This window comes from Callithrix jacchus, chromosome 9 (assembly GCF_049354715.1).
Source record: "Callithrix jacchus isolate 240 chromosome 9, calJac240_pri, whole genome shotgun sequence".
Classification (NCBI taxonomy): Eukaryota; Metazoa; Chordata; class Mammalia; order Primates; family Cebidae; genus Callithrix; species Callithrix jacchus.
In genome coordinates, this window is record NC_133510.1 from 20,059,700 (window position 1) to 20,072,731 (window position 13,032).

Here is a 13,032-nt window from a genome sequence, read left to right on the forward strand (position 1 = left end):
ATTCTCCTGCCTCAGCCTCCCGAGTAGCTGGGATTACGGGCATGCGCCACCATGTCCGGCTAATTTTGTATTTTTAGTAGAGACAAGGTTTCTCCATGTTGGTTAGGGCTAGTCTTGAACTCCTGATCTCAGGTGATCTACCCACCTCGGCCTCCCAAAGTGGTGGGATTACAGGTATGAGCCACCACCCCTGGCTGAGAACCTTTTTCATCTATGTCAGTCATAAAAATTAAACATACGATGTTCATTGTGGGCTTGCAATAAAAAAAATTAAATATTTGTGCTTAGACCCAGATCACTATACATAAAGTGTTGAAGAAAGATTTTTTTAATAATAAAACACATTAAGTCATATTCTTGCTAAATTTATTACTATTAATGTTTTAGTATATTGCAGAAAATGTTACCTATTAATATTTTAATGAGAGAAACTAGATCTTTTATGTTGCAAATAAGTAAATGCAATTTTTTAAAAATTCAGTTCACGTAGAAACTGCCAAAAATTGCCAATGCTGACTATATTTCAGGTCGTCATGGCGGGGTGTTGGGAAAAGTTTTCAACCAGCAATAATCGCACCTCTGATAAACCTCATTGGCTGCAATACTGCCACTGCGCAAAGCTTGCAGTATCGTGAAATATGTTTTCCTATCTTCGTCTCATTCTTTTTATTTTAGTTTTATTATTTTTTGTTGTGGTTGTTGCCCACACTGGTCTCAAACCCCTGAGCTCATGCAATCCTCCCACCTCAGCTTCCCAAAGTGCTGGGATTGCAAGCATGAGTCGCCGCATCTAGCCAATCTCATCCTTTTTCTGTTTCTATACGTGGTATGTAATTCTATCTCATCCTTTAGAATGCCTACATATACTGATATAGAACCTATCTGAGTGTACGTGATTAATGTATTTAAAACATTGCATATTTTGGGATACATGTTGAAAATTGTTTTATTGATGGGGTACAAAATTTTTAAAAAAGCAGAGACCACTGAATTAGAAATATACATTTTATTCAGGCACAGATGAAATTTGCATAACCACATACTAGGCCGTAGAGCAAATTTCAAACAAATGCCGGAGGATTCGTATGTATTTGTTTTCTTTGGCTGCTATAACAAATTAACACAAACTTAGTGGTGGAAGACAACCCAGATGTATTATGTCACCGCTCTGCAGGTCAGAGGTCTAAAATGGGCCTCACCAGTGTTGGCAGGTCCAACTGCCTCTGGAGCGTCTAGGGGCAAATACATCTCCTTGCCCCTCCCAGCTTCTGGAGGCAGCCCATGTATCAAGGCTCATGGCCCTCTTCCAGCTTCAAGGTCAGCAACATCACTGATCCTTCTCACACGGCCACCTCTCTGGCTCTCCCTCCTCTGCCTCTCTCTTCCACTTACAAGAATCCTTGTGATTACACTGGTCTATCTGGATAATGCAGAATAATCACCCATCTCAAGGCCAACCTTCATACCATCTGCAGCCATAACACCCCTTTGCCATGTAACTTTTCATGCAGTTCCAGGGGCGCAGATGTCCTCGGGAGGCCAATGTTCTGCCCACCATGCTACACAGACAGACTGAGTGCTCTGGCCATAATATATTTAAAACTGAAATAATAAACAACGAAAAGTTAAGCCCCACAGATCTTAAAAATTCTTAGTGCATTTATAAATGAAACAGACGTAAAAAGTCAATCATAATGGGAAAAGTAAATCAACCATAACGAAGAAAACAATATAGCAAAGCTTACGAGACGTAGCTAAAGTAGACCCTCAAGGGAAGTTTAGAGCCTTAAATGCATATATTAGAAAAGAAGACATTTCTAAATTAATTAATCCAGCATCGAATAAATTAGAAAAAGAATGACAAAGTATGCCGGGTGTGGTGGCTCACGCCTGTAATCCCAGCACTTTGGGAGGCCAAGGTGAGTGGATCACTTGAGGTCAAGAGTTCGAGACCAGCCTGGCCAATGTGGCAAAACCCCTACTAACAATACAAAAATTAGGCAAGTGTGGTGGTGCACACTTGTAATCCCAGCCACTCAGGAGGCGGAGGTTGCAGTGAGCCAAGATCGCGCCACTGCACTCCAGCCTGGGTGACAGAGCGAGACGACAGTGAAACATCTACACTTGAAATACACATACACACACAAGCAATCAAATTCTACCAGGCTTTCAAGGAACAGATAATCCCTATTGTATATAATCTGTATATAAAAAAAGAAAAAATAGCACTTAAAAAACAAGTGGTCAAAGAATGGAAAATGGGGTGCTGCACAGAAGCCAAGGGAACTAACAATTCTCACAGAGGTAGGGAGTTGCCAGATCCCACATATCTCTGTTGAACTTTGCTTCCTGGTTGAAGCACTCCCCACCCCATGAACCCCCCTGTTGGGGGACAGACACCATATTGCACCCCAACTCTCTCCTTCAGAGCAATAATGACCATGACTAACGAATTTTAATTCTGTTTTGTTTTTTGGGTTTTATGAGATGAGGTCTTGCTCTATCACCCAGGCTTGAGTGCAGTGGCACAATCATGCCTCACCACAGCCTGGACCTCTTGGGCTCAAGCGATCCTCCCACCTCAGCCTCCCGAGTAGCTGGGACCACAGGCATGTGTCACCACACCCAGTTAATTTATTTTTTGTCTTTGTTTTGTTTGTTTTTTGAGATGGAGTCTCGCTCTGTTTCCCAGACTGGGGTGCAGCGGCACAATCTCAGTTCACTGCAACCTCTGCCTCCTGGGTTCAAGCAATTCTCCTATCTCAGCCTCCTGAGTAGCTGGGACTCCAGGCACACACCACCATGCCCACGCCATCATGCCCGGCCAATTTTCATATTTTTAGTAGAGATGGGGTTTCACCATATTGGTCAAGCTGGTCTTGAACTCCTGACCTTAGGTGATCCATCCACCTTGGCCTCCCAAAGTGCAGGAATTACAGGCCTGAGCCACCGTGCCCAACCCCCAGTTAATTTTTTTTTTTATTGTATGTAGAGACAGGGTCTTACTCTGTTGCCCGGGCTAGTCTTAAACTCCTGGGCTCAAGCAATACTTCTGCCTTGGCCTCCCAAAGTGACTGGGATTACAGGTGTGGGCCACCTCACCTGGCCAATTTTACATTTGTCTTTGAGATTATGTGATTAACGTCTGACTCTCACCCTGATGTGTCGACTCCATCAGGGCAGAAACCACATATTTGTTTTTTATCTTTGTGCCCCATCACTTAACTGGTTTCTAACACAAAATGGATGTGCAACAACCACTTGTCAAATGAATGAGGAGATCTAAGGGGTCTTGAGCCCTCTGACATTTCCGTTGTATAATTGTGGACAGAGCCCCTAGGGCACAAAGCTGAGCTGGACCATCCAATGTTTAGCCAGTGCCTATGTGCTAGCGGACACTGGGAGCTGTGCTGGGCTTCTGAGGCATGGGCAGAGGCTGGAAATACCCATTGTTGGTCCGTGCCCTGTGTCACTCAGACTGGGGAGGTGCAGAAATGCAAATTACAGAGCTGTGAGGACCCAGAACCTCACTAATGAGCTTAACTCACTGTCCTGCCCAGGTGGCCTCTCAAACAAAGCCTTGCTGGGAAGGAGGCTTTAAGGTGTCGGGGGCAGCGGTGCTGGCGGTGGTCATCAAAGAAAAGTGGGAGTTGGGGAGGAAGGAATGGGGAGCAGGAGTCAAAGAAGGCCACATAAACTCAGACCTTCGGGTGATGAGACTCAGGAGCCCTAAGTCAAGAACAGTGATTGAGGACATCTTTGTCCTATAACAGAACTTCCTCCTAAGGAAAGGTCTTGCAGAGATTGGTCCTGCTGAGTGCTTTAACACATCATTGCTTTATAAAAATTGGAGAAAAAAGAAAAGGTCTGCCACATGTAACAGTCTTCTGTTTAGAGCTGGTTTAGAGGAAACTTTAAGCAAGTATCGTGTCTCCCATTTTGGGCCTGAGGCAGGGTACAAGTAAGGGAACAGACAGGAGACACGGAGGCAAGAACAAGACTTCGGCTAAAAGAGAAATCAGAACCAGAGGTGGCCATGAGGACACCAGACCCACTGGAACTAGTGCAGGTGGACAGCCTGCCAAGGACTTTTCCTGAGTGGGGAGCAAGAAACATCTTATATAGGTTTTCAGGAGCAGGTTGCCCCTGGCTGACATCTAGGCTACAGCCACTGGACCAGGTGGAGGGTTGCTCAGTCCCTCTCAAAAGTCATGAGAGGCTGGATGCAGTGGCTCATGCCTGTAATCCCAGCACTTTGGGAGGCTGAAGCAGGTGGATCACCTAAGGTCAGGAGTTTGAGACCAGCCTGGCCAACATGGTGAAAACCCATCTCTACTAAAAATACAAAAATTAGCCAGGTGTGGTGGTAGGTGCCTGTAATCCCAGCTACTAGGGAAGCTGAGGTAAGAGAATTGCTTGAACCTGGGAGGCGGAGGTTACCGTGAGCCAAGATTGGGCTATTGTACTCCAGCCTGGTGACAAAGCAAGACTCCATCTCAAGAAAAAAACAGGAACAAAAAAGTCATGAGAGTCCTCGGAGTTCTCGAGAAAGGCTTCTGTGGGTCTGTCTCTGGAGAGGAAAGAAAAGCAGAGGACTGTTGAGAAAATACCATATATTTTATGTCCCAGCCAGGCATGGGGGAGAGGCTGACCCCAAAAGAGAAAATGGTGGTGTAAGATTTCGAGGAAGATGTCAGCAGGCTGTACTCCCAGGGCCTGTAGACAAAGGAAGGGCCCTGCCAGGCATGGTGCCTCATGCCTGTAATCCCAGCACTTTGGGAGGCTGAGTCAGGCAGATCACCTGAGGCTAGGAGTTCCAGTACAGCCTGGCCAACATGGCAAAACCCCATCTCTACTAAAAATACAAAAATTAGCTGAGCATGGTGGCGTGCACCTGTAATCCCAATTACTCAGGAGGCTGAGGCAGGAGAATTGCTTGAGCCTAAGAGATGGAGGTTGCAGTGAGCCAAGATTGAACCATTGCACTTCAGCCTGGGTGACAGAGTGAGATGGGGTGGGGGTGGAATGGAAGGGTCCTGTCCAAGGAGCCGGCCTTGGAAGGGGAAGGCTCACCAGAAGTGGATGCAAAGAGCGCTGGAGATGAGCTCATTCTATTTGCACAGGAAAGAAAAAGGCCTAGAAACCTGGCTTTCCTCCTCTTGGCCAGGGTCCTCCAGGAGAGCCAAGCAGCCCCTGCTTCTGCTGTGACCCCTGGAAAAGAGATATGTAGAAGACAGGAGATGGGCTTTGGCCCAGAGGACAGAGGCCTTAGGCGAGTGGGCAGTTCCCAGTTGGCTCAAGGTTGCTAGGCTGGAACTCCAAGTCCCTGTTCTACAGATTTCTTCCTAAAGGTCTCTGGTTCCTCATCGTTCTCCCGAGTGTCTCATCCATCCTCCTAGGGCCTGCTGTCAGCTAGCAACCCACTGCCCCATGCTTGCCTTGAGGCTTAAGACTAGCTAAGAAGACATTTACCACAACCTGGAAATGGCTGGCGACAGAAAAGTCCTCGGGCCGCCCCACAGCACTCTCTGCGGTGGGAATTCGGGCGCCCTGCCTGATGGTGAAAAAAAGTGGTTTTCCATAAACAGCTCTCTAAATCACACCCAGATGTGGCTTCCGACTTGAGTAGACCCCCAAGAAGAGCTGCACAGGGGGCTGGGAAAAGACAAGAGAATGGAGAAAATGAAGAGAAAGGAAACTACAGAGTGAGATAGAGAACCGATCTGACAGGTGTGACCACAGCAGTGTGACATTTATGAGCAGTGCGGAAACAACTGCAAAGCCCCTGAATGAAAAACTTCCTGGGGAAATAAGCCACTCTGTATCTCGGTCCCCAAGGAAAGAGTAGAGGAGGTTGCTGATCCATGTGTGTTCCCAGGACTCAAAGAAAGAAAAGTCTAGCTGTTTCCAATATCCCCAAATCAGTCTTGCGGGGAGAACTGGGAAAGTACAAACGAGATGACCCCTGCCAGAAGCTACCTTTAATCCCAGTGCCCAAGGCTGGGAGAGAAGATGCCCCAGGTGATCCAGGACACCAGTGACTGACACAGCCAGAGGTGGGAAGGGGAGGAGAAAGATGGCATAAAGGTGAGGCAGCAAGGGGCTGAGAGGGAAGGCCAGGTGGGCAGTGGGTGGCTGTTGAGAGACATTAAGTTTACCCCAGCCCCATGGCCCCTTGTGGAGAATACCCTTTCGTTTGTAATTAGTGTTAAGCGGGTAACAGCTGCCTACTTGGAATATTTTTGAGTTATGAGTAACTACAGAACACCTGTTTATTAATAAGAATCACCTGTTAAGAGAGAATAAACACGTGGATCAAAATCTGCTCAGGGCCTTCAGCCTGGAATGCTGTCAGCCCCTGAGGCTCTCAGCTCAGTAGGCTGTTCGCCCCCCACCCCCCAGATAGACCCACTTTGCTGTTCTGTCTGGGTGTCTCCCTCTCATTGCCTTCAGCACCGCCTGGATGGGGGTCTCCCGGCCAAGCTGGTACTCGGTAGTTGGCACCCACATCAGAGGCTGACATAGGATTAAAGGAGAGCATATGTGACCTGCAGGAGGGTGACAGAAGAGAGGCCGGCCTATGCCCCTTGTCTGCAATTCTGAGCAATTCTATAGCAAACTCATTGGGTCATCAAACCAGACCTCAGTTGAGACAAGGCTATTTGAGGTTCATCCCACTTGGTGTAAATATTCAATAGTTTTGCTGCAGAAATGTTTCGTTTGATTATGAGGCTACTCAACTCCCCAAGAGTGTTTTGTGGTGCTAGTTTCTGTAGAAAGCTGAAAAATTCTGAATGCCAAAACTCATCTGAACCCCAAAATTTCACGTAAGAGCTTGTGGGCCTGTGCTCAATTCTGGTTCTCCTTCCTTCTTTCAACTGTTGTCTGAGGAAGGAGGGATGCAGGTACAGGCGACAGGAGACACGTGGATTCATTTGCAAACTGCGGATGGGGGTGGGTAACGTGGGCACCTTTGTGCACAAGTGCATAAATAGGAGGGGTGGGCGACTGTGTGCATCCATCATCGTTTTGTCACAGAAGCAGGAGTAGGTGGGTTACAGGCTTCATGAGCAGGAAAGGCGGAAACTAAGGGAGGCTCGTGTGTCAGAGGAGGCATGTTTAAAAAGCAGCAGGTCTGACGGAGTCTGCCTTAATACTCTCCCCAGCACACGGAAGGAGGGAGGGGGTGGAGGTTGCTGCTATGAGAGGAAAAAAAAAGCCGCCACAACAGAGCTTCTGCCTTCAAAGGTTGGCTTGTCACCTGAAGCAGCCACTGCCCAGGGGTTGCAAAGAAGAGACAGCAGCGCCCAGCTTGGAGGTGCTAACTGCAGAGGCCAGCGGTCAGCAACTGGGCACAGAAGGAGCTTCCTGGGCAGGAACCATGGCACGGCCACATCCCTGGTGGCTGTGCATTCTGGGGACCCTGGTGGGGCTCTCAGCTACTCCAGCCCCCAAGAGCTGCCCAGAAAGGCACTACTGGGCTCAGGCAAAGCTGTGCTGCCAGATGTGTGCACCAGGTAAGAGGGGCCTTGGCAGGGGCCAGGTGAGTGCCAAAGGAGAGCGGACTGGGGCCAATTCAGTAAATAGGCACAGGGTGAGACTGAGCTCAAGCAAGGGGAGAAATCCTGCAGCTGCGGGGAGGCACCATCTTGAAGAGGACAGAGAATCAGCCCTTCTCGGGCCTTGATCCCTTACCCTCTGCTCCCAGGAACATTCCTTGTGAAGGACTGTGACCAGCACAGAAAGGCTGCTCAGTGTGACCCTTGCGTACCCGGGGTCTCCTTCTCTCCAGACCACCACGCCCGGCCCCACTGTGAGAGCTGTCGGCACTGCAACTCTGGTGAGGTGGGCAAGGGTGTGTGGGTGGGAACACTGGACAAGCATTTGGGGGAGCAAGGCTGGCGATGGGTTTGGGGGGCAAGGAGGATGAGGCGGTCAAAGCTTCAGCCTTCTTCAGGGCTCACAGCAAGTGGAGCCAATGCTGGGAAATGGGGCACCCTAGGTGGGGCATGAATTAACATGGGCAGAAGTCTAGTATTTCAAGGAAAGGGATAAATAGAATTGGGGGGCTGGTGAGAATGCATCTATGGATAGGATCAAGACAATCAAATGAGGGGAGTGGCTCTATGACCCCAGATTTCAGACAAGCAACCCCCAACCCATAAACTGGCTGTGTTCCCAGAGTGTACATGTGTAGGTTGGCCCTTGGGAATTTGGAACACTTCTTTCTAAGGAAATAACAAAACAAGCCAATAGGTAACAACCTTTTTTGCACAAAAGCCAATTTGAAAAAATTAGTGTGTATGTGGCCTGTGTTTTTATTTTATAGTTCCATCTCTTTTTAACTAAGAAGTATACTATCTGCAGTAGTGCAGAATTTTTCTTAGTGAAAACTTCCCTACTCACTCTGCAGACCCTACCTGAAGGTCTTCGCCCCATACTGAGCCCATCCTCAGTCCCTTCACTTGTTCCAGACTGGCCCAACCCATGCCCCTTCTCTGGGAGCTCAGCCAATAGACCCCAAAGTACCACAGCAGCATCTGGCTGCAGAAGGACCCCAGGGATTGCGGCCAGGGGCGAGAAGACGGGTGGCTGAATGAGTTTGCTCCTCTCTGGGCCTCAGTGCTGACATCTGTGAGATGAGGAAGTGTCTGAAGTCGGCCTGGATTTTTTTTTTTTTTTTTTGAGACAGAGTTTCACTCTTGTTGCCCAGGCTGGAGTGCAATGGCGTGGTCTCTGCTCACCGCAATCTCCACCTCCAAGGTTCAAGTGATTCTCCTGTCTCAAGCTCCTGAGTAGCTGGGATTACAGGCATGCGCCACCACACCCAGCTAATTGTTTGTATTTTTTTAAGTAGAGACGGGGTTTCTCCATGTTAGGCTGGTCTTGAACTCCCGAACTCAGGTGATCTGCCCGCCTCAGCCTCCCAAAGTACTGGGATTACAGATGCGAGCCTGAGTGGGGCCCAGCCTGGAATTTTGAGCTCAGGCTATACCTGGTAAATAGAACCCCCAGGTCTCCAGATACTCACCACTGAAACAATGGCACCTCATTGTTTCTAACCTTCCCCATGCCCTTCTTTAACCCTTCCATTTCCGTTTTAGCAGAGACCCTTGTCATCACTCCTTCCTACCACCAATGCTCTCCCCTCCCGCACTGTCCCAGGCCTCCTCATTCTTCCCTTGCAGGTCCTTATCCAACCTGGCTCACAATTCCTGGGAAGCCACAAGGAAACCAAATTGTAGTAGCAACTCAGAGTCAGCATTCATTAGGTCACAGGACCATAAGGATGCCAAGAAGGAATTTGTCCCTCTCCCTGTCCTGACAAAAGGCATAAGTGGAAGAAAACTGTTAGATTGGGTTATGATCTTTGACACCCTGCCTTTCCGCGCCCTTCTTCCACCTGTCAAGACTCCTAGGACTCCCTGGGTCTGCACAAGTATCTGCCCTAAGGCCCACCAGGCTCCCTTGCAGCCCATCCCACACCTGGGTGTCACTGTCTTCCTCTGAATCACCCTCCTCTCAAACCAGCTGCCAGAGAGCCCAGCCCAGCCCAGCTAGTGCCACCACCTCTGCCCCCAGGATAATTAAGACCAGCATCAGACCCCTACACTTGAGCAAAATGTATATTTTAAAGGCAAAGTCTCACTCCTGTAATCCCAGCACTTTGGGAGGCCGAGGCGGGCTGATTACAATGTCAGGAGATGGAGACCATCCTGGCTAATAGGGTGAAACCCTGTCTCTGCTAAAAATACAAAAAATTAGCTGGGCATGGTGGCACATGTAATCCCAGCTACTCAAGGGGCTGAGGCAGGAGAATTGCTTGAACTCAGGAGGCGGAGGTTGCAGTGAGCCAAAATCGCTCCATTGCACTCCAGCCTGGGCGACAGAGCAAGACTCTGTCTCAAAAAAAAAAAAAAAAAAAAAAAAGGCAAAGTAACTGTTTATTTATTTTAATGTATTCATAGGTTCTGCAGCCATCAACACTATCTAATTCTATAACATTTTCTTCACCCCAAAGAAACCCATACCCCTTAGCAATAACTCCCCATCTCTTCCCAATGTCCTCGTCCCCATCTCCAGCCCCTGGAAATCTCTAATGTACTTTGTTTTTTGGTGGTGGTGTTTGAGACAGGGTCTCACTCTGTCACCCAGACTGGAGTGCAGTGTCATGATCTCAGCTTACTGCAACCTCTGCCTCATGGGCTCAAACGATCCTCCCACCTCAGCCTCCCCAGTAGCTGTGACTACAGGCATGTGCCACCATGCCCAGCTAATTTTTGTATTTTTTGTAGAGATGGGGTTTCACTATGTTGGCCAGGCTGGTCTGGAATTCCTGAGCTCAAATAATCCATTCACCTCAGCCTCCCAAAGTGCTGGGATTACAGATGTGAGCCACTGCACCTGGCTATTTTCTATTTCTTTAACTGGTGCTGTTATGCCTGTGAGCCAAATTTGTACAAATTCTTCAGCTTTATCCTCATGTGCCTCTTTGTATATATATTATACTTCAATTAAAAGTTATTATAGTATCAGGAGCCAGGCACAATGGCTCACGCCTGTAATCCTAGCGATTTGGGAGCCTAAAGCGGGTGATCACCTGAGGTCAGCCCGGCCAACATGGTGAAAACCTGTTGCTACTAAAAATATAAGAAATTAGCCACGGGTGGTGGCGGGCACCTGTAATCCCAGCTACCCAAGAGGCTAAGGCAGGAGAATTGCCTGAACCCAAGAGGTGGAGGTTGCAGTGAGCCAAAGTCGTGCCACTGCACTCCAGCCTGGGCAATAAGAGTGAGACTCCATCTCAAAAAACAAAAATAAAAATAGGCTGGGTGTGGTGGCTCATGCCTGTAATCCAAGCACTTTGGAAGCCAAGGCGGGTGGATCACCTGAGGTCGGGAGTTCAAGACCAGCCTGACCAACATGGTGAAACCCCGTCTTTATTATAAAAAATAAAAAAATAAAAAAAAAAGTAGGCCAGGGATGGTGGCTCACGCCTGTAATCCCAGCACTTTGGGAGGCAGAGGCAGGTGGATCACTTGAGGCCAGGAGTTCGAGACTAGCCTGGCCAACATGGTGAAACCCTGTCTCAAAAAGAAAAAGAAAGAAAAAAAGAAAATAAAAGTATCAGGAGCATAAGAGAAATGTATGTAAGTTCCTTCTACTTTTCAGAGTTTCTATGTCTGAACTGATGAATCTTCCTTCCAAAAGATCCAACTTTCTTCTTTAATAACCATAACAGTGGCAAAGGCACTGGGGGACAGGGGTGGGAATGGAAAAGGGAAGCACATCCCTACAGGTGGGCCTGAGATGGGGGTTGCAGGACGAAGCAAGTGGACCTCAAAGGTCTCCACAGGCCTGCTGTCTTAGGCTCCCTGGTCCTCCTCTTCCCCCAGGTCTTCTCATTCGCAACTGCACCATCACTGCCAATGCCGAGTGTGCCTGTCCCGATGGCTGGCAGTGCCGGGACAAGGAGTGCACCGAGTGTGATCCACCTCCAGACACTTTGCTGACCACTCAGCTGTCTCAGGCCCTGGACCCACACCTTCAGCCCACCCACTTACCTTATGTCAGTGGTAAGTTCCAGGCAACCCACTGTGCCATCGCTTGGGGTAGAGGTGACACCCCAACCAGTACTCCCCACTCCTACCCCTAGATAAGGTCAGCCTGTTTCTGCCTTCCCATCCCATCCAGGGCCTCTCAGGCCTTCAGATGTGCCCTATGGGGTTCCCTGCTGCTATTCATTCTGTCTGTTTTTCCAGAGATGCTGGAAGCCAGGACAGCTGGGCACATGCAGACCCTGGCTGGCTTCAGGCAGCTGCCTGCCCCAACTCCCTCTACCCACTGGCCAGGTGAGTTTTCTCCCTAATCCCCGCCACTAGAAAGAATGCATACAGGAGGGGCCAAAAGGGAAGCCAGACAGAAAGCTCCTAGAAGTAGGGGTAAGAAGAGGAGTGGAAAAAGCAGATTCCAGCAATTAGGAGAGAACTTGGCCAATGGTGGGGGTGGAAGAGAAGGTGGGGGAAAGGGGAGAGGCAAGGTGACGGGAGGGCTGGGCTCAGGGAGCTGAGGGCTAGACCCTCCCCTAACCCCTGTGTGGCTCCTGCCTATCACAGCCCAAAGCTCCCTGTGCAGCTCAGATTTTATTCGCATCCTTGTGATCTTCTCTGGAACGTTTCTTGTTTTTACCCTGGCTGGAGCCCTGTTCCTCCATCAACAAAGGAAACATAGATCAAGTAAGAAACAGAATACAGGTCTCCAGCCCTGCCCTTGCACCACACCCCACCGGCTCAACCCCACTGCCCACGCCTGGAATCTCACTGAAACCCACCAGCTCCATCTTCACCAGCCTCGGTCCTACGCTTTCTCTCCCCTTAGCCGGCATGCTCCTGACGCCCCTCCCCCTCTGCCCATCTCTTCCTCCCTTCTCTCCCTGCCCCCACTGCTGGCCAAGACTCATTGGATCTCCTTCTGCAGACAAAGGAGAAAGTCCTGTGGAGCCTGCAGAGCCTTGTCCTTACAGCTGCCCCAGGGAGGAGGAGGGCAGCACCATCCCCATCCAGGAGGATTACCGAAAACCGGAGCCTACCTCCTCCCCCTGAGCCAGTGCCTGCGGGAGCTGCATTACAGCCCTGGCCTCCACCCCACACCGCCAACCATCCAGGGAGAGTGAGACCTGGCAGCCGCAACTGCAGCCCCATCCTCTTTTCAGGGCCTTTCATGTGTACACCTGTGACAGAGTGCCTTTTCGAGACTGGCAGGGACAAGGACAAATAAGGATGAGGTGGAGGGTGGGAAGCAGGAGGCTGGCCAGCTGCACCTGCGCTGCAGGAGGGCAGGGGCTCTGGTTGTAAAACACACTTCCTAATTCGAAAGGTTCACATGCTACAAGACGGGCGAAATAAAGTGACAGATGACCACCCTGCAGCTCCAGCTTCCTCTCTAAAATTCCAGTCCCAAAACCCAGACCGCTACCCGCCTCCTGGCTCAGGTCAGAATCTGGCAGAGGAGCCTTCTCAGCCGGTTGTGTTG

General features: G+C 49.5%; 1 protein-coding gene and 1 non-coding gene across 2 annotated transcripts; one reads left to right on the forward strand and one right to left on the reverse strand.

The window, feature by feature from the left end:
- Positions 1-481: 481 nt before the first annotated feature.
- On the reverse strand, positions 482-622 carry LOC118144521 (U4 spliceosomal RNA). The gene has a single exon (XR_004729295.2). It is a non-coding gene; the product is annotated as a U4 spliceosomal RNA (small nuclear RNA).
- Positions 623-7,240: 6,618 nt separating this feature from the next.
- On the forward strand, positions 7,241-12,920 carry CD27 (CD27 molecule). The gene is made up of 6 exons (XM_002752252.6): positions 7,241-7,517; positions 7,709-7,840; positions 11,397-11,576; positions 11,763-11,852; positions 12,117-12,236; positions 12,478-12,920. The coding sequence occupies exons 1-6, from the start codon at positions 7,382-7,384 to the stop codon at positions 12,600-12,602; spliced, it is 783 nt and encodes a 260-aa protein (XP_002752298.3). The 5' UTR covers positions 7,241-7,381; the 3' UTR covers positions 12,603-12,920.
- Positions 12,921-13,032: the final 112 nt, after the last annotated feature.